Here is a 22,441-nt window from a genome sequence, read left to right as displayed (position 1 = left end):
TTCCAACAAGAGAGTTTCCTTTTCTTTTCCTACAATTTAAGTAGGCCACACAAAGCGGAGAAATCCATGCACGGTTCTCAATAAGTATATGTATGTATACTTCAAAAGTCAAATGCTCTAAGCACACAGGACGACCTATATAGACACTGCTGAGATATGGAAACAAATGGAGACATCTTGTATATACTATTTTTGGTGGCCTACGGGGGGGGGGGGAGACCAGTCTTTTTGCTTTGTTTCAGAATTGACAGTTATAACCTTTTCACTATCTTAACAAATAAAGTTCCAGGATATTTTTATATATATATATTTTGAGGGGAGGGGGATTGGTTTCACTAGGTAAAAAGTTTTTACACTTAGACTTTAAAGTGCTATTTAAAGCAAGACCCCCCGCCCAAGGATAAAGTGTACTCAGTTTCTAACTATAAAAGGTCTACACCAGGAGTCGGCAACCTTTCAGAAGTGGTGTGCCGAGTCTTCATTTATTCACTCTAATTTAAGGTTTCACGTGCCATACATTTTAACGTTTTCAGAAGGTCTCTTTCTACAAGTCTATGATATAGAACTAAACTATTGTTGTATGTAAAGTAAATAAGGGTTTTAAAATGTTTAAGAAGCTTCAATTAAAATTAAATTAAAATGCAGAGTCCCCCGGACTGGTGACCAGGGCCTGGGCAGTGAGAGTGCCACTGAAAATCAGCTCACGTGCCGCCTTCGGCACCCATGCCATAGGTTGCCTACCCCTGGTCTACACTGGTGTAACCCCGTAAGTTGGTTTATTTAGACAGGTAGTTATTCTCCTATGTAAAAAGGCTCTATTGGTACAAAATGGTGTAAGTTATTGTTTCAAAGCAGTAAAGTGAAGTAGAATTGACAAGATCACAATATCATTACTTAAAGAAACACTGATGGATTTACACCTTATTTTGCAATATTAAGTCCACTCAGTGTTGGTAAAAATAATTAAGAACAGTACCATATACCCAATTAACATACAGAAATGTTTATCACAACAACATTTACTGTTCAAGAACCTAAATGCCTTTCAAATTGCAGCTTGTTGAATGAAGAGTCATTATGGAATTACAGTTTTGGGAGCTTCTCCCAACCCCTTCATCTACCTCCACAAGAAATGCTCATGGGAAAACAAAGCACAGACGGCAGTGTAGCAGAATCTACTGGTGTTATAAAATTTAGATAGAGTAAAAAAAAGAGTAACGAGCACAAGTTTTGGATGCTTATGTCTTCAACACTACACCTGTAATCTAACAGGCTCAGAGGAAGTAGAAGAACTCAAGAGGCGAGTCTTTCAAAACATTAATGCTATAGCAGTTGGAGTCACTTGCCTCTACTATGCTGCCTTGTTTATGAAAGCAAGTACCAAGCAGTACTTTCTGAAATTTCAAATGAAATCTTATTGCTAATCATTACTAAAATGTAAATATGTAGTCAGTTTAGCAGTGAGAAATGAAGAACTTAAAACATTTAAAGGTATCACTGACTGTGGCTACAAATCAACAACATTTTTGCCTTTAAACTCAACCAAGGAATGTGCTTACTTTTCCGCCCACCACATTTTAACAGTGCACTATATCAGAATTTAATAAAATTTACAATAATGTAAAAAAAGGGACTAAACTCATTTCCTAACTCACAATATACTGAGATTCTTTGTTTAATCCATCCCATCAGAAAAAGACTGAATTAATAAAATATGCCTCAGTGTACTTACAAAGTTAAACGCCTCTGGTTTTTTGCACAAGAGTAAAGGCAATGCAGGATTACAGGGCAATCCACTAAGAAATGCTTGGCCTCAAGTCTACAAATCTAGGGAACATCAATGCAAGTATCCCACCCTGGGTGAGGCTGTAAAGGAGGAGATAGTGTGTAAGATGGAAAGGATCCAGAAGAAGCTTTAATAGACCAAAAGGCATCTTTAATTTAACTTGGAAGGTAACTGGAAACCCATGTAGTTTCTAGAACGCACAAGTCTGTGCTCCATGATCCTCACATCACTTAGCATATGTCTCTATAAGAACACTCACTGTGCAACAAGCTTGGGTGTAAATCTATGGTGTTCCAGCATGCCATCCACTAAATGTCCATGTGGACCCTGCTGCTGCTCACTAAAAGTCTGAAACAGCCATAGAGCACTTTGGAATTTTTGGTATAGAGCAGCAGGGTCCACATAGACGGTGCACAGCATGGTGGAATGCTGTAGATTTGCTGAGCAATAAGTGCTTGAGACAGACCCTTAGAAGTAAGCAGGCAACTGCATTCTATACTAGCTAAATTTACTGAGTGTTCCTTACGTGTAACCTCATACAGCACACTGCAGTAGTCTGGATATTATGGAGCTGAGTATATAATTGGGGGAAGTCTGCGTCTGATGAGATGGCATAAGGAAAGAAAGCATTCAAGGATATCCAGAATCAGCCAAGAATACAACATGACCTCAAGATTGCAAAAAAAACCCCAAAACTTAGTTTAAATAGATATGGGGTTCTCAAACTGGGGGTTGGGACCCCTAAGGGAGTCACAAGGTTAATGCATGGGGGAGTCACAAGCTGTCAGCTGCCACCCCAAACCCCACTTTGCCTCCAGCATTTATAATGGTGTTAAATATATTAAAAAGTGTTTTTAATTTATAAGGGGGGGTCCACACTCAGAGGCTTGCTACGTGAATGGAGTCACCAGTACAGAACTTTGAGAACCACTGAAATAGACAATCACAATGCAATTAACTCAAATTTAAGAGCCAGAAATTATCACTGATCTGCTAGTCTCAACTTCATACAAAACAAAGGAATAGAATTTCACCCAGTAATTCATGGTCAGTCTCTATAATCTATGGTTAAACTGGAGTGAGTATTTTCCAGAAAGTGGCAAAGAGTTCTGTGGCACCTTATAGACTAACAAATGTATTGGAGCATTTCGTAACATGCATCCGACAAAGTGGGTATTCACCCGTGAATGCTCATGCTCCAATATGTCTGTTAGTCTATAAGGTGCTACAGAACTCTTTGCTGCTTTTACAGATCCAGACTAACACGGCTACCCCTCTGATATTATCTTCCAGAAAGATATCCAATCTTCATTTAAGAGCTTTCAAGAATCTACTACATCTTTAAGTACGTTGACCTGCAAAAAGTTGCATCTTATTTCCAATCTGAAATGGTCTTCCATCCATTAGATCTTGTTCTGCCAATAGAGAAGTCATGCATCACTTCCGTTACTTCCCACAGCCCACCAACACATATTTTATCCAGTCAGAGCTTCAACCAGCTATGTCAGCAGGGGCAAAAATCTGAATGATCACAGTATCCAGGTCCAAAGAAAGAGATGGAAAACAATTTCATCAGCATATTGACAGCATCACAATGCGAACCATCTCATTTTGTGTTATTGGGCCCATACACTCAATTAACAGGAAGGGAGACAACACAAGTCTGTTGTACCCTGTCCATCAGAACCTTGCAGATAACTACCCAATGTAGGTGACCTCTCAGAGAAGAAAAAGCGTGTCATTCCAGTGCAACTCCATCGATCTCTGCCAGTATCCAAACACTCACTGGGGTCAAGAGTATAAAAAGGAAGCTAGATCTAATGTTCATATATTGCCTGAATGAGGCCAGAGTTTCCATATAAATACCCAGTCCTAAAAGCTAGCGTGAAAGAGAGCAAGGAAGTCTGAGGACTCCAGGTATTGCCAGAATTGTCCCATCACAATTTTTCAGTAGTTCCCTCCCTCCTCAAAATAGAAAGATTAGTGAGTTTCTGTTCCTAAAGATGATTTTTGTACCCTCCTATTCAACAATACAGATAAATGAGATTCACATACTTGTTTCAACTTTGGATCTAGTCCCACTAATCAACTGGAATCAGATCATCCCTGTCCAGCTGAGCGCCCCACTTAAGTCTTGTTCTTGCAAAAAATCTGCAAATCAACTATTTTTCTCCAGGGGAGAAAAGCCCCTGCCAAGACAGAAAACTGCACAGATATGGCCAAGTATCTTCAGTGGCAGGATTGTGGGGCTAGAACTCCATTCCTCCCCATAGCCCAGACAGTAAGGTTTATTGGCACAACCTCAAGCTCCTGTTTCCCGTCCAATCAGGCATCACCCTAAAGAGATCTGTTGATCTGGTGTTACAATTTCCCTTTTGGAAGGCAACATTCCAAAATGAATAACTGATCCAATGTCAACAAGATTTTAACAGCTAAGATGGCACAACTCTAAATCACAGGTCAGCGCACAGAACTCACCAAGTAGCTCCAGAACCTTAGTGAGTAAAATGAGCCAAAAAAATCAAAGCATATGTCTTGTTTTCCTCCATTCCCTGACACATCTGTCATTACAGATTTTCAATGTTGATCAATTAAGTAATTTTATTAATGAAATTATGTAAAGAACTCAACTGTGACGGTAAACTACTGGATGAGGAAAGTGGCCAGTGGAAGCATGTGATTATGAGAATAAGTCAAAAAAAAAAAAAAAAAAAAAAGACTGGCTACTGAAGGAGAAATAGAGCTGAGGAACAGGTTTGCTGAGGTGCAAAATAAAGGAGACAGACAAGCAGTAACAGAAGATGGGAAGGCAAGGAAGAAGAGAAGAGTGACTAGTCCTAAAAGAAGAGGGGAAGAGTCAATGGAGGTAGCCACAGTTTGGAGCCCCAGGAGGATAGAGAATGACTCTAAGGGCTTGGCTACATTGGCACTTTACAGAGCTGCAACTTTCGCGCTCAGGGGTGTGAAAAAAAAAAACCCCTATGCGCTGCAAGATGCAGCGCTGTAAAGTGTCAGTGTAAACAGGGCGGCAGCTAAGAAGAAGATAAGATGACTTGCAGCCAGAAAGGACAGAATGGGGAAGGCTGGAGAATTACACCAACACCTGGAAAAGACAGGTCTATGTGATTGGGACTCCCTATTAAGAAGGGCAACAAGGCTGTCGCCAGAGCTGACAAAGAAAACTGAAGGGTGTGCTGTCTGCCGGAAGCTAAAATATGGAATTTGGAGCTGAGGCTGAAGACGACCTTAATGGAAGTAGGAAAGAATCCACTTATTATCCTTCACACTGGAATAAGTGATACTGTTAAATTCTCACTGGGATACATCAGGGAAGATGGCGCCAGGCTGGGGAAGATGCTTAAAGAAATGGAGGCTCAGGTAATCTTCAGTGGCTTTCTATCTGTCCCTACAGGAGAGCGAAGGCAAGACAAGATTATGATAATCAACAGACTGCTCAGGCAATGGTGCTGTAAAGGGGGCATTGACCATTGGCAGGTATTCACAGACAGAGGACTGTACCCCATCTGAGTAGGGACAGAAGTAGACTTCTGAGATGAAAATTGGCACAATTGATTAAAAGACCTTTAAACTAGGAATCTAGGGAAGACGGCTGGGAGATGCTCATGTAATCTCCATACCTGATTCTAATGTTGAGTGGGAGGAAAATCAAGTAAGAGGATACACCTTCCTCTGCAGCGTGGGGCATGGCTCACCCACTGGTTTGAACTAGAGTAAATGGTGTAACTTTAAGTCTTTGAGTCAAGACTAGAGGTCTGCAGTAACTCAGCCAGAGGATAAAGGCCTACTACAGCAGACTGAGGTTCTGCGCCCTGCGATGTGCAGGTGGTTAGACTAGATCGGGGTCTGCAACCTCTGGCACGCATCTCACCGGACCAGGCCAGTTTGTTTACCTGCCGTGTCGGCAGGTTCAGCTGATCGCGGCTCCCACTGGCTGTGGTTCGCCGTCCCAGGCCAATGGGAGTGGCAGGAAACCGTGGCCAACACATCCCTTGCCTGCACCGCTTCCTGTCTCTCCCACTGGCCTCAGACAGCGAACCGCAGCCAGTGGGAGCCGCGATCGGCCGAACCTGCCAATGCAGCAGGTAAACAAACTGGCCTGGCCCGCCAGGGTGCTTACCCTGGCAAGCTGCATGCAGAGGTTGCCGACCCCTGGACTAGATTATCATGATTAAGGATAAGATTCTGTCACAGATTATTTGAATTTCTAGGACCTCCATGACTACTTCTAGGGCAGCAGTCCCCAGACCCACCAGAGCAGCAGCTGGGATTGGGTCATCCCCCCCCGGCGCTGGAGCAGCAGGGGTCAGCCCCTGGTATAGGAACAAGAGGAGGGCTAGAGCAGCTGCAAGCCCTAGCATCACTCTCTTTGTCCACACACACACGATATTTTTAGTAAAAATCAGGGACAGGTTACAGGCTTCCATGAGACTACTGAGGGCTTAAAGGGGGGGAAAAATAGCTTTTTAGATACTCCTGCTATTTTTACTAAACAACTGAATTTTGATCAGGGATCAAATACCAACATCAGGACACTGCTGACTGGCACATTAGTCATATATCAATTCCCATCTCCCAACACACAACCGACATTTCTCTATTCCTGCTGGAAGTAGAAGGGAAAGCCTTATAGACTAGTTTTCATGTTCATTGTCAATATTGTGGTAGACCGTATGAAGGTAGAAAAGTACATACGATTTTTTCCCCCATTAACTTATTTCCATTCTTAAAAGTTTTGCGTGGATGAAATGTATCCTGCCTCAACTTTAACTGCCACTTCATGTAGTTTGCTAATCAGATAAAGGAGGCAGCATCATCAGCTACTGCTTAACTTATAGTACCAGTAAAGATATGTTATAGTTCCTCTTCAGCTTGGACTTTCCACCAGGGATGCGGAAGAACATTATGATCCTATTATATTAGAGCAGAGGTTCCTAAACGTTTCTTATTGCGTACCCCCTTAGAAATCTAACAGCTGCCCGTGTACCCCTACCCATCTCATTACTGATACTTTGTGTGTTCATCTTAACACTACTTGCCTTTGGTCATCTGTCCATATTTCACTATTTATAGTGTGACATATTCAACCAAAAAAACCTCTGACTAAGTTCGGAACTCAGTTAGACTGGATAGTTGCTGGACAACTGAACCCACACTGTATGGTGACCGGAGGTGAGAGCTCTGTACATTAGCATCTCTGTATCTGTGTTCTCATTGGTACATCTTGAAGCAAATTAACTACCATATTTTATATAACAAATTCCCACAGAATTTTAAAGCTTCGCCTGAGTAGCCTATTAGGAAAAAGTAAAATAAATAAATAAGTAGAATCCACTGTTGCACAATTTCTCCCACGTACTCCCCCGCAGAGATGTGTCTCATACCCCCAGGGGCAAGCATACCACATTTGGGAACCCCTATATCAGAGGCAACTGTTACCTTGTTCCCCGTATTGGAAATAAAAAAGTCACCTTCTATAGTAGGTAGTACGTATTTATTGTAGTAGGTTATTTTTTGCACACAGGAAGTTTTCAGTTCTATGGCAGTATGCCTTGTTTTTAAGTGAAAAAAGTACTGAATTTATTTTCTTCCCACAAATTACATAAGGAGGCAGCTAAATACCATGCTGCATGAGTGTCATACTTATTTTATACTTCTACTGGAGTCCTTGCAAGCACAAGAAAGAGCAAAAAGGAATCTGCAGTGTCAAATGTTAAAATAGCTCTACAAGATACTTCGTAGAAAAGTGGATTTCCTTTTAGGTTTAAAAACTCTTGTACTTTATTTACAAGGGATATTTTATTTACTTTTGACTTCTTTAAAAATAGTGTTAAAAATGTAAGACAGCATTTGAGGCCAGAATTCACAGGTGTGTTTAGGACCAATTATAGAAAAATGTCATCTTTTACAGTCATGTAACTATCAGTGTCTTAAAACAATGCAAATTTTGTCATTAAACTTTAATGAATTCATATTATCATGCACAGATTAATATTAAAAGAACAGTCTTCATGTGTACTGCACCGCAAAAAGATACACAGTTTCATGAATTCATTTTATTCTTCATGAAGTGCTAAGACCGTACTTCATACTACATAAGTCACATATTGACTGTTCTTGGTCTGAGAAGTTTAGTCTAAATACTGCAAGCACAACCTAATATATTAAAAAAATATTTTCTATACATTATTTTCTACAAAATCAGTTGTTTAGAGAGACAGCAATGCGAAGTAGCAGAGATATACCCAGAGGAGCCATATAATTCAGAGTATTGTAATTAGCAAGTTTCATTTCCATACTGACATAACATACAATTGGCATAACATTACTGTTTCTGGTACAGCGTAGCCAAACTGTTCTCATGTGTAAGCTACACAGTGATTAATCTGAAGCTCCTGACTGGAACTTAACGGGTGCAGTTAAGCCTAGCTGTCACTATCTGTTTGCATGCAGTGTTGTTGCAGCCAGGTGGCCCTAGGATATTAAAGAGACAAGGTGAGTGAGGTAATATTTTATTGGATCAGCTTCTGTTGGTGAAAGAGACAAGCTTTCGAGCTTACACAGAGCTCTTCATTTGAGAAGACAGAAGGACCCCTTACAATAGTTATAAGGGTAGTCATGTGTTAATGTGTAAACGGATATGACGAATTGACAGGAGTGACAACCAAGGAAGATATGAGTAGCAATTTGGGGCCAAAGTGAACACAATTTGCTTCAGTTCAACTTTTGTACTAGAAAACTAGATCTGAGGGAAGTCAAACTATCCACTGCTAGAATAGCCTTGCTTTCCACGTAAAAAAAGACCCGCAGAGGAGGGAGTGTCAGTTTACTCTGTACCCATTGGTAGAAGATCCCAGATGGAAATATGAAAACTGTATACCATTATTTCTACTCTGGTGGACCTTATTACTTTTAAACTTGAAACAATATTAGATTTTTCATGCTACATGTTCACAGCCAGCTGCACTAGGTACCTTGTTGGGATCCCTGTGAAAGTTGAAATACTATGCACCAACAGGTCGTACTTTGGCCACCACCATAAAGCAAGTGGACTAGACATTTATATTTATACCACCTCAAATCTATTTTTTCTGGATTAGACAAACTAATTACATCCTATTTAAATCATGTTAGGCATAAACGGGCACCTATGCATCATGTCAACAAGTGCATTATAAATATCTTGATGAAAATAACTAATTTGTTATTTGCGTTAAAAAATGCTGTTGAAAACCACTTAAGGAAGGATTTATAGATTTGGACAAAGTCTCCCTCTCCCATCCTTCAAAGACATTGCAAAAGTATAAACAGATGACAGAGACAGCACTGTTTTTGAGACTATTTCCTAAATATTCTTCCCTCAGAAAACAATTTAAATCACCACTTAATACAAGGACTTATTCATATATATAATACTGTGGATTTTTTTTGTATTTACTGCAGTACAGGGGTTTCCTGGTACGTCTCCCCTTCATCTCTTGTTTCACATATCCGTCACTCATCAATGGGGGAACATGTTCTGATTCACATCAGTCCCGATCCGTTGCTTCACCTTGTGTGTGTTTTTTCTGTGGGTTCTTAGCAGCCACCGGCAGCCAGCATCTGACAGCGCCTCCCATCCACCAGTGGCCCTATGGGCCGCCAATCAACTCCTTCCCTCCCTCCCAGTGCCTCCTGCACACCCCGAAACAGCTCTTCCCCAGTATGCGGAAGGCGCTGGGAGGGAGGAGGAGGAGCAGGGACAGGGCACATTCAGAGGAGGGGGCAGAACTGGGCAGGAAGAGGCAAGGTGGGGCAGGCCATTATTTCTTATCGGGAAAAATTCCCCAGTATCCACCATTTCGGTATCCGTCGCCCTTTTCAAGAATGCAACCCCGACGTATATCAGGAACCCCCTGTAGTGTTCAACCACCCCAATTAAGATCGGGGTGCCACATTTTGCTACATGCTGTACAAGAGTGTTTAGGGCAGGGTACTGTCTCTATAAAGAGTTTGTGGTCTAAACTGTATGTTTATTAATCCCCTGAATCCAGAAGGTCAGAAGTTTACTAACACTCAGATCAGTTTTGTTTCAACATACCACTAGAAAAGTATCCACATATATTTGCTGAAGTCAGTGGAAGTGTGTTTTTGTAGTTTACAATCCTAAACGTGCTTTGTATGTGTAATGAAGTATTAACTCCTCCTATCAAAAACCCAGTAGTTCTGTATTACGTGTGCCCCAAAAAAACCCCAATTGTTTACTTCTGGATTTGGTGTCTAAGTATATATCACATCCCTGTTGGATTCAAATTTTGAAACTAGCTATTTTGTTTAATTATCACTGGCAATAAGCTAAATAGAGACATCATTCCAGTTTTCTATACCTCATTCAATTACAATCCATAGACAATCTACATACTGTAGTGCAAGTAAAGAGCTGACATTTTTTAGAAAATATCTATTATAATGAGGTTCTATAGCAGAACCTCAGAATTATGAACATTTTGGGAATGGAGGTTGTTAACTCTGAAATGTTCATAATTCTGAATAAAACACGGTTGTTCTTTCAAAAGTTTACAACTGAACATTGACTTAATACAGGTTTGACACTTTACTATGCAGTAGAAAAATGCTATTTTACCTTTTTTTTTTTAGTAGTTTATGTTTAACACAGTACTGTACTGTATGTATTTGCTTTTTTTTGGTCTCCGTTGGTGCCTGATTGCATATTTCTGATTGCAAATGAGATGTCTGGTTAACTACTCAGTTCATAACTGGTGTTCGTAACTCTGAGGTTCTACTGTAGGGTACTACTTATTTTAAAAACAAATCCCTATTAATCTTCTACAGCCTCCCCATTTAATTGGGCTTCTCAGATGTATGGGGATGGGTAAGCAGAAGGTCCTGAACACAATTTCACATAATCCACATTCTAGCCTATGAACAAGAATCTGAGAAACGTGAACACCAGGCTTCTCACCAAGGCAGGCAATGAGTTATACTAATAACAGATAATGCAAATGGCTTCTGAACTGCCAGCACCACAACTATTCTCTCCTAGTCATTTAACGAACATTTAGAGGCACAAGAGGCTTGGGAGAAACCATAACTCTTGCGGTTTAGCCGCAACAAGTATTTATTTCATCACCTTTTTGGCAGTGATCTATGGACATTTTAACATAATTAAAGACTCAGGACTTAAAAGGTTTCAGCCACTGCAGATTCATCTTGTGAAACTTTGGGTTTTTATTTTTTTTTTTTGTGGGGAGGGGAGAGAAGTGGAAAAAAGGGAAGAATGGGCAGATGAAAGGAGTCTCAAGTTACTCAGACTGGTCTGATCCCGAATTTCCCCGCCCACACTTCTGATAGGTTCTCTCCCAATAGGGTACTGTTGAAACACAGACTTTTATTCCTGCCAGACAAGCCATCTTAAAAAATTGTTGAAGCAGCTGCTCTCACTTTTGCTCAGAAAGCTAAAGACTTGAGCGTGGTGACAAGAGTCATTTTAAAGAATTCTTATGTTTGAAACGGCTTGATCTAGTGTTTAAGAAGATAAGGAGCTAGAACTGTCTGACAGAAGAAGTAAAGTTTTGACTGAACTGCCAGACCACAAGTTATTTAGCTAGCATTGGTTCAGTTAGAATAAGCCTACTGGAAGAGCATAAACAGAAGGCATTTTTATTACTTGTACTAAAGCAGCCAATGGAGAATTTAATGGAGATTTAGACTCTGTTTTGCTAAGTGGGGTACATACATGTAGTAACAGCCCCAGCATTGAGGGGTTTACAGTCTAAACAGATAAAATTTCTAGGGAGCACGGGGAGAACACATATTTTACCCCCAATTTACAGAAAGGGAAACTAAGGCTCAGAGAAATTGTGTGACATTAGGAAAGTCACTTGAAGTCTGTAGCAGGGCAGGAAATTGAATCTAGATCTCAGAGTCCCAGCCTAGAGCCTTAACCACAAAACCTGCCTTCTACTCTGGTGCACAGGAAAAACACAAACACAGTCTTATTAGCAGAACAATCCAGTGCAGAAGACACACTACAATAGGACATCAGCAATATCTGTTCCAATAGGAGGGTTTCAAGATGCCATGTATCTTCAGTGGCAGAATACAAACTGGAAGCTGCAGTTGAAGCACAGTGCCATTGCTAACTTCTTCCTTCAGACTAGCTTTTAGTTCAGTCTGACTAGCAAGAGGCAGAGACTCCAAATGCATTTGCAGATCCAATGAATAAATCTTTTCTGTAAGAGGTTCATATTTCCACTTAAGACAGAAAAATAATTGAAGTTTCAGCTCTCTCTAGGAACCTGTCTGCAATAATGCTGTAAGGCAGTGATTAAAAGTACACCACCACAAGCAGGGGCACTCAATGGCAGCTGTCAGCACAGGGAAAATGCAGGCACATATCTGGTGCCTTCCACCCCAATTTCTACCAGGAGAGAGAATCTACTGTCTTGTGTCTTCACATGATATTCATTTTTCTAATGAAATAATGTATCACATGACCACACAGCTAAAAGTATATTACAAACAGGGCAACCTATTACAAATAGATTATAAATTCAACTAAGTTAGGGAAATTGATATAGTCCACAATAGTCACTTGATCCCACAAACTACTTGTGATTCCTGATTCATCATTCTTTCGTCCAGATCCAAAAAACAGGTGATTATAGCAACTCAGCAGGGAAATATCAGTTTTCAAAATTCTTGTCTTTTGGGTGCACGTTATTTAGATTTTTCACTTTCAGCAAATAATTCAGGAAATTAGTGTATGAATGTGTCTCTTACTCACACACACATACGGGAAAAAAGTGTAAGACCCCACAATATGAGATTAGTACTTACTATTCCAGAACTAAGATCATCTCTGTTGCAGTCTCATAAACTTCATGTAAATTAATGACCCAAAGGTTGCGTTGTGCCAACTCAAGGACAGCTATCTCATGGATTATTTCCATTCGACAGTCTTGGCCCTTTCTTCTTTTTCGCATGAATTTGGCTGCAAACTCCTTTTCTGTATCTTTCTTGACACACTTCTTCACCACTGCAAACTTCCCTCTGGAATTAAAGCAAAATATTAAAATCAGATGGATGATCCTTAATTTAAGTATTAAAATCACTATTCAAATTTTAATATTTTAGAAAACTCAAAAGAAACTACAGTGGGAACATTTACAATATGTTCCAAATTTAGAGTTTTTACCCTGTATCAGTGATATTCCCTACATTTAAAACAGGGGATACTACTGGAACTAGTAACACATCAAACTAGAATATATTTTAAGTTTATTCACTGTACCATATTGTATCCACAAAAATTTATTTAGCCCTTCAGTAGGAAAAAAAAATCCATCAATTTCAGGAAGTAATGGTTACTTATTTGCAACCAGAGTTCTTCAAGATGGCTCTGCATATTCCACTTATATGTAGTGTGCTGCACAAAGATGCCTAGTGGGAGAACCATTTCCAAGCAGTGTCTGCTAAAGTGCTTGTGCTCTTATTCCCACTCAACCCCAGCATCCATGAATGTTCTGAAGCAAAGCTATATAAGGAGGCACAGTGTCCTCTACCACCTCATCTCTTTCCACCACCAAGCCAGAAATACAGAACAAAAAGATGGGGGGATGGGGATGTATGAGTATGCAAAGCCAGCTCAAAGAACACTGAAATGACCTTAATTTCTGCTTTGAGTAGTTCTGCATATTCCCACTTATGAGTAGTTTGATAAGTAATGCTGAGAATAGCCTGGAGGAACCAAAGCCTGAACTTAATAGAAATTGAAAAACTACTCTTATCAAATCTAGCATCAGCCCCTGAAGCAGGGGTGCGCAACAATTTTCGCTGGGGGGGGGGGGGGGGGGGAACGGAGGGGCGAGTCAATTCACGAACCATGCCAGGAAATGTGTTTGACCCTACAGGCGGCACTCCACAAATTCTGGTAAGTCGTCACAGGCTGCACATTTCTACAGTATTAACAGAGTGAGCACCCCCATTTGTTGATGTAAAACACAGCCGCTGTGTTTTATGTCACTACTTGAACAACCTTCCCACGTATGTGAGGGAGGAACAATGTGAGGGCCGAAGTTTCTTTTAACTCCAACATGTTTATGTGCAAGCCCCTCTACTGAGAAACCCAGTGATCTTCAAACTGTACGATGACTCAGACATGCCTATCCCCCCAACCACTGTTTGACACATCTGAAGTTTCCCTCACTGATGGCGAAGGGGGATTGAACTGGAAGTCTCTGAGGACATTAGCTCTGACTCCCTACCACATCAGCGAGTCCGGAATGTTTCAAGAAATGTTGACTGTTTGCAAATGGTCTCAGGTCAACGAGCCAAATCTGGACATGCAATGATGCACTGGCCTAATTCCGAGATGCTCAAGGAGATTCACTTAAGTAGTAGCAGCCAGGAGACTCAGGAAGAAAGTTACTTTGAGTTCTGACATATTTGAAAGTTTAAAATATACTGTACTATTTAAAAAACCTGTCCTGGGGTAAAAAGGCTTTTCTGAGTCCAATATGGCACCTAAGAATAAAATGTTGAGTTGAACAGATTCAACCTGATATTCAGTAGTAGTTCCACATCTGAAAAAAAAAAAAAAAAAAAAAAAGAGGGGTGATTGTATAAGCGATGTGGCTTAATAGATTTTTGTGAACAGCAGCCTTCAGTTAATCATCTAGATATAGGTAAACCAAAATACACTGCTTTCTCAGCTGAGTCACTAGCACAGAGCGGCAATTTGTACAATACTCCTGGTGCTATGGACAGGCCAAAATGGGAGCACCTTGTACAGGAAATGGCATCCTGCCACCACAAAACAAAGGTACTTTTGATGACTGACAGAAATATGAGAATATGCATCCTTCTGATTAAGAGTCGCAAACTAATCCACAGTTAAAGTGAACTGATTATGAAGGCTAGAATTAACATACAGAACTAAAGCTTCTAAACATATTTGTTCAAGTTCCTTAAAATCTAAAATTGGATTAACTCCTTCCTCTCCCCACCCCCTGCATTATTCTCCTGTACTATGAAGTATCTACAATAAAACTCCTGACTTCTCAAGGTGTGTTTGGACACCTCCCTGATAGCCCCTATCAGAAGCAATTTCTGCACTTCTGAAAGTAGAATAGCATTATGAGAGGGTTCCCTGAAAAGGGAAAGGTAGGGGAAACTGAAAGTGCGTAGTTTCTCATACTGAATACAATAGCCCTTTTCTGTAATTTCAGGGATGTAATAAACCTCTATTTGCTGATAAAAAGGGACTAGCCTGTCTCCAAACAAAGGAAGGGAAGGATCCTTGCTGATTGGTTCTTAATTCTCAATCCTCAAACCTACTCTGAGGCTTGGTCTTCAGTGAAGATGACAGGGAGGAAGTAGATCATTGAGATTTAGGACTTGATTTGAAAGACAACTTCTTCTGGCGTCTCTGGAAAGTCACAGCCTGCTGATGTCTTCTTTGATTTGACAAGAAATAAATCAAGGAAGACTATGGATAATACTGTCTTTCATAATGGGAAGAAAGAGTAGAAAGTTTTCCAGTAGAAAGAATCAAGCCTAAAGAACAGAGCATTGATCTTGCATCCTTTAGCTTTTCCAGTCATTCATGACCATCCCTATGAAAGGGGAGATATTCTACCTCAATTCTAGTATCCAGAGCCAGAAGAGAGAAGCAAAGCCAAACATGTCTCCTCTGAGTAACTACAGAAATCAACATTCTAGCAGAAGAGGCAGAGGTGTCAAACGAAGCCCTGAGAGCACAATTAGCCACATTTTGACCCTCCATTTGGATCACACTTGCCAACATCCTTTTATTATCTGGCAAATCCTGTACAAATAATAGCATCATTTCCCACAGGTGGAACTGACAGTGAGTCATAACTGCTTAATAATTTGCCACCCTAATACCAACAGTGGAAGAAGAGAACACATTTCTTCCCAGGGAATCAATCTTCTTTCCCCTCTCTATCAGCAGGAATGGAATACGCTTCTCCAGACCTCAACCATTGCTGGCAGCAGGCACCAACAAATTATATACAAGGTGTGTATGAAAATACAACCCCTCTGCCTCCCGAGAGTATTTGTCTGCTGTCTTGGAAATAGGCTGACAAGGGGAAGGGGTGGTTCAAACAGTCTGCAGCAGACCATGGAGAATTGGTAACGACATCCCCAAGAATGCTGAGCACCAGATAGAAGGTTTCCTCCACTACTACTGAAGGTAAATTCAATGCCGATGTCATGTGATTCACCAGGTCACAGAACTGCGGAGCGTCATTAGAAGGAGAAAGAGGCAGAAGCCACTTCCCAGGTGTTCATCTGGTGAAAACTCAGGATCATGGTCTGCGTCAGCAAGCTCTCTTTTAGAACAATAAATTGTCTCCTCTTCTTCTTCTTCTTCTTGAGAGTATCTGGCACCATTGAGATGCAGATGGATCCAAAGATTTCTCCACTAGGAATGCTATCTTCATTGATAAAGTAGTAGAGAACAGGTAGCAAGTGGTTTGAAACAGGCTCTGGTAAGGCCTCTGAGGTCTAGTTTTAGGTCCCATGCTGGTATAGGGTTGCAGACCTCAGGTACATGTTCTGAATACCTGTGAGGAAGCATTTTGTAATCAGATGGTTTTCAGCCTTCGTCCATCTATTTTGTTGTGAAAAGTAGCTATGGCTGCGAAGTGCACCTTAAGTGAACTAATAGATAGCCCCATGTGTTTCTAATGCAACATGTACTCCTAAATCGAATGTATTGGTGCTGTAAGTGCTGGTAGGTGTCTGTCGTGACACCACAAGGAGAACCTCTTTCATTTATGGATGGTAAGTTTCCTGCTGTTTAGCAACACCTTTTTAGCCTCTTCCAAACAGGTTAATTCGTCGTGATGGAGCCATGGAGGAGCTATGCCTTCAGGTGGAGTTTTCCTAGATTCAAGTGAAGAACATGACCCTCATCCTGAGAGAAAAGATCCTGACAGAGAGGAAGAGGGTACGGGGTGCACCTACACAGACAAGGAATTATGATGTTCCCATACTTGGGAGATTGTCTCTTGAAGGGTTGCACTTAAGCAGACACTTTTCCATACCCGAAGGTTACAAATAAATGAGAAGAAATCTACTTCCGGTTCAACAACTAGAATTTATCGGAGCTTACCTAGACTTGATGGAAGCCAATTCACTGAGCTGTCAAGAGTCCGAATGGTAACACTCTGTATTGGAAGTCGTCTCTCGCTACTGTGAACTGTAGCAATCATCTGTGTGCAAGGTGTATAGTGATATGAAAATATGCATCTTGTAGGTTGAGGGCTGAAAACCAGTCCCCTTCTTCTAGCACTGGAATTACTGACATCAGCATGACCATCCTGAATTTGTGGGTACGTACAAATTTGTTGAGTTTTCTGAGATTGAAAATGGGTCTCCATCCTCCATGTTTCTTTTGAGTCAAGAAGTAGTGGGAATAGAACCACTTCTCCCTGTGTTGTACTGGAACATGTCCCACAGTACCTACCTGTACAAGATAGTTTACTTCTTGTCGTAGAAGATGCTCGTGAGAAGGGTCCCTGAAAAGGGACAGGGAAGACAGATGGGTAGGTGGGATGGAGATGAAGGGGATGATATAACTAGAATGTCCTATCTTCACTACCCAGTGATCTGTGGTGATGGATGCCCACGCTTGGTAAAATGGCCATAGTCGGTGGCCAAACATCTGGGTAGGTTGTGTAATATACGCTAGTTGTCAGGGGAGGTCGATCAGACCCTTGACCAAATCTTCAAAACTGCATCTTGGCTGGTGGTGCCTGTGACGCAGTCGACTGGGATAGTCAGAACCTGGAGGGGGACAGTAGCACAACACCCAACGCATGACCACAGAAGTTGCCATTAAGAAGGACTTTATATCTGCTGCATCAACTGAGGTTTGAAGGGATGATCTGGCTAACAATTTACCCTCAATGAGCGCTTGGAATTGCAGTCTATCTTTTTGTGGGAATTAGTGAATTCCTCAAACTTAGTATAATAAATAAAATTATATTCTGACATTAAGGTTTAGTAATTCGCTATGTGAAACTGTATACTCAAAGTAAATATTTTTCTTCCAAAAAGGTCTAAGTATTTAGCTTCCTTATCAGAGGGGGGTAGACACTGTCTACTTCTTTCAGTAACAGCTTGTACTGCTAATGAATTCAGAGCAGGGCATATAAATAAAAATTCTGTAAAGTACTTCTTTATTCTTTTTGGAATGGGGGCACAAGTGGCTGGAGTGTGCCAGATGGTCTTGACTGATTTTAAGATGTCTTCGTTAATGGTACCAGTTGCTGGAAAATGTCTGTAAATTTATGAGGAATGGAATGCATCTGCAATCCTCCTCAGTAAATCTTCAAGTTGCCTGTTACCACTAGGCAGTAATGGTGAGGCTAGTACAATCACCACATCTGGAGATGAAGATGACGATGACAATTGCATCAGGGCTGGTGGTTCTGCCTGATCTAGTTCCTCCTCTTCCTCCACCAGTTCTTGAGGAGGTTTGAGATCTTCTCTGCGAATGAAGGGTTGTTTGGTTTCCCAGTGGGATCATCTGGATTCAAGATATTTCATGTATGGATCTGATGGTTCCAGTAAGGCCAGTCTGAGGGGTCAAATAGAAATTGGGACAGTCACCATGAAGGAGAGTACCACTAGCCTCCAGGTGCACAATTCCTCTTATGAAATCAGGATGGTACCTATGAGGCTCTGGGTCCTCCGTCTGGACTGATCCTTTGTCTCTATGGGAGTGGTGGTGATCTCCTACCAACACCTGACTTTTCAGAAGCAGTGGCAGTATCAAATTCTACGGAGGGTGCTGTCAGTGTCAGAGGCCTTATTATGACCCAACTGGCAGACTGTACTGGTGAGTGGCTCTCCCTATCTTGCATGCTCTGGTCCAATAGTGCGGAGACTGTCCTGGTCAGAACAGGTTTCAACAGAATTGGGGATTCCAAGTCCATATAAATGGACATGTCCTTGGGGTCCTCGTATGTATACCCTGATGCAAGTGAACAGACGGGCTTGTCTTTCTGTGCTGTCAGCAATGCCATCTCATTGCTGTCTTCAGTACTAACAACTCCTTTTCATGGCACATTTCTCCTACTCTGATGGTACCAATCTACTTTTGTTATTCTCTCATCTGTAATGGGGACAGTCCAGCTCCTGCACTTAGCATTGGTCTGGGGGCGCTTCTGCCCTTCAGAGCCAGGAGAATGGTATTGTGCTCCTTGTGGGCTTCTGAAACTCCCTACAGGGGTGTAGAGTCTGTTAGTCTATAAGGCGCCATGGGACTCTCTGCTGCTTTTACAGATCCAGACTAACATGGCTACCCCTCTGATACTTGTCCTAACTTGGAGGTTATTGGAGAATAGGGATGGAAATATCGTTTAAAACAGTACCCATTTAAACTATTAAAATTATATCAGTTTACCGTTTAATTGTTCATAAGTTCACAATCTACCCCTCACTTGGGGGGCAGCACCCCGCTGTCTCTCCTTGGAAGTGGAATACTGTAGGCTAGGGGATCGTTTGCATGCACATGGCTGAGCGCTGTGCGCCTGGCTCTGATCCCAGTTACTAACTGCACTAGACAGCACCTAGTTTGGCAGATCAGGGAATCAGTGGTGCCAGGGCAGATCCAAATGTTCCGGCAAAGCCAGTGGTTCCTGGGCAGACCCACCACTGCAACCAGCTGCAAGAGAAGCAGAGCCGGGAGGGTGGAGGGAGTTGCAGGGCTGCCCCCAGCAGTGTCCTCTCTGCCAGGCATGGGCTTATCCAGCGGTGCCCCAAGCTGCAAGACTGCTTCAAGTTTTAGTGCCCTCCTCCCCCCAGGTATTGCTGTGGCGTTTTTAATGTGCCCATTAGGTATTACAATGTCACAAAATTATTTTATCAATCTTACACCTGGGGGAATTCTGCACCACTGCACAATGCAGAAATTTGCAGAAATTAACATTGTGCGCGCATAATATCCTTTCACCCACAGAAATGGGCTGCAGTGCTATGGAGGCACTTGAGGTGGTCATGGCTGACCAGGAAGGCTTGAGGACAGGACACACAGTTTTAGAATCCGCAGATCTAGGAATAACTAGGCACTTTCTGAGGAGGTGGGGAGGGGGAAGGGTCTAGGTAGGGAGAGACCCACCAAACTCTATTAAGAACTATGAGAACTATAAAAAATTTAACTACATTTTAAACTATTTACTGTTAATTACAGTTAGATGCAGAACCTAGCTAATGAAGAGGTTCCACCTCAGACCACAGGCAGCAGAAAAGAACTGGAGAGTTGGTCAGTCTTGCACTGCCCCTTTTGCCCTCAGTTTGGAACACAAGGAGAAAGGGGTAGGTGTGGACCTAAGGATATGGTTAGCAAGAATCTTCTGAGCTCATTTATATGGAGCACATACCATCACCACCCATCCCATGGAATACACATAAGGACCATAACTCAAAAGGGAAAGTAAATTTTCCCCTTACAAACCCCCGCCCCCCCAAAAACAACAGTGGGATGCCCCAGTTCACCAACAAACAATCTGGAAATGAGGGTATATAGGAAGATATATAAAATATTTGAAGATAATTTTAAGACAGACTATAGAAGACTAAAGAAATCCTAAGAGGAACCTAGCAAAGCTAGATGAATAGGCAGTACCTTTACTGTTGACTAATGAGAGTGAGTGCACATCAGAAGGAACTATTTCTACATATTGGTGGCTTTTAAAATTACCTCTAACCTCTCTGGAACAAGACTGTTGTGTTATTCTGGATACCCAGATGAAAATATCTGCTTTTTTGACTGCTCCTGTGTGCTGAGCACTCTCATATTTATTAATGCAATTAGATAAGTCAATGTCAGCACAGTATACCAGGTAAGGGTGTAAATTCACTGTATTTCAGAGATACAGAAGAAATAAATGAGATCCAGAGAGAGGTGATAAAGATTAGAGGCATGGATAGAGATTGAAAAGACTGGGTCTGTTTAATTTATAGAGGAAACAAATTAAAAAGCGATGGCAGAGATACACAAAATAATGAATGTTAAATAGGCAGTCAAACAGACCTATTTAAACAATTAAACAGACCTCTCATTACAGAACCTGAGGACATGTGATAAAAGGTATCAAGTTTAAAAAAAACAGATAAAATACTTTTCCACAAAAAACATGACTAATCTGTGGAACTTGTTTGCCCAAGGTATCATTGAAACTTAGTCTTTTCTCCAAGACTAAACACAAAGGGATGAGCTGGACCATTGTTTCTCCATGTCCAGAGTCCTCTCCTATTAAGTCTTGCAAGGGTCAATCCTGTCCTCTATCTTATTCAATACTTGTCTGAAGTTGCTGGTTAGACATATGGGCTGAGGTGTAGAGCTGGTATTGTTTGTGTATTGCTGACCTCTCCCTTGCCTCAGATGTCAATATTACTATTTGTCAGCTGTCCAAATAGCTGGATGAGGAGCAGCTGGCTGAAACTAAACCCAAACAAGAGAGAAAAGAGATGATGTTTGGAGAAGGCAAGGTCTTGAGACATCTTCTGTGGTCAAATGCATCTGCCTGAAGATTGCAGAGTCTGTGAATAGCATTGGGGTACTCTTGGCTATCCATGATTGTGAAAGACACCGATGTTCTCTTGCAGCTGGCCAGAACACTGTGCTCTATCCTATCAAACTGATCTGGACACAATAATCATGTTTTCATGACTTCCAAATTAGATTATTGCAAATCCTACCTATAAATAAAGCCAAACAGCCTAAGAGCTCCAACTGGTAAGAGCCCATCTGCTCAGCAACTGACCCTATGAGCACAGCACCTCTGGGTTCCACTCATTACAGCAGCTCCAATGAATGCAAAATCCAATTCAGAAAGTCTCATTCTTAATATCAGCCGCTCCTCACAGGCCTGACCCTAGGTCCTCGAGAAACTGCATCTCTCCCCATGACAAGGACCTCTATCAAACAGTCTATGAACAGGAGGAGAACTGAAAACACGAGAGAAAATTTTGTCATGAGATGGACTTAGACCATGGAATTAATTCCTACAAGCAGAATTAACACTATTCTGAGCTTTCAGAACCAAATGCAACACACACTGCTTTAATCTTAGCTATCCCCAACCCACCCCCATATGTTTAAAAAAACAAAAAATTGCCATGTTTCAAGCTACTCTTTACAGTTGCAGAAGGTAGAATTTTTTCCCCCTCAAACAAAACTTGAGGGGTGGTCAGACACTATGGTGAGATGAATCAAATATATATATAGTAAGATCTTAAAAATGAATTAGATATGTAAAAAGGATGAGAACAGCTACAGTTGCATTAGATGACAAGCAATTACAGATGAAAAATCCCTCTTTCTTCAGCATACAAATCAAATTCTAAACCGAGTTTGGCAGAAACTTCTCATAGGGCACATTATTCCAGAGTTGTTCACTATGAAGTTTCTTGCACTTCTCTGAAGCATCTGGGAATGGACTGATCACTTTCAGACTGCACACTGGGCTAGAAAGACCACTGGTCTGACAGAGCACAGCAATTATGTTCCAGCATCAAGTATTGTTTTTATGAAAACTTTATTCAGTACCGTAAAGGCAAGCTCCTCAGTGGACTCCTGGTACCTTCTGAAAACTAAAG

At 41.4% G+C, this 22,441-nt stretch overlaps 1 protein-coding gene across 1 annotated transcript in view; it reads right to left on the bottom strand.

The window, feature by feature from the left end:
• STK17A (serine/threonine kinase 17a) overlaps positions 1 to 22,441 on the bottom strand; it is a 49,174-nt gene that overhangs the window by 19,476 nt on the left and 7,257 nt on the right. Inside the window, exon 2 of the mRNA XM_032793466.2 lies at positions 12,644 to 12,856. Within this exon, the coding sequence (XP_032649357.1) occupies positions 12,644 to 12,856 (213 nt within the window). The remainder of the gene's footprint in view (positions 1 to 12,643; positions 12,857 to 22,441) is intronic.

The sequence above is a fragment of the Chelonoidis abingdonii genome, chromosome 2 (assembly GCF_003597395.2).
Source record: "Chelonoidis abingdonii isolate Lonesome George chromosome 2, CheloAbing_2.0, whole genome shotgun sequence".
In the NCBI taxonomy this organism is placed as follows: Eukaryota; Metazoa; Chordata; order Testudines; family Testudinidae; genus Chelonoidis; species Chelonoidis abingdonii.
Note: the sequence above shows the minus strand (reverse complement) of the source record. Positions and strands in the feature narration are given on the sequence as shown.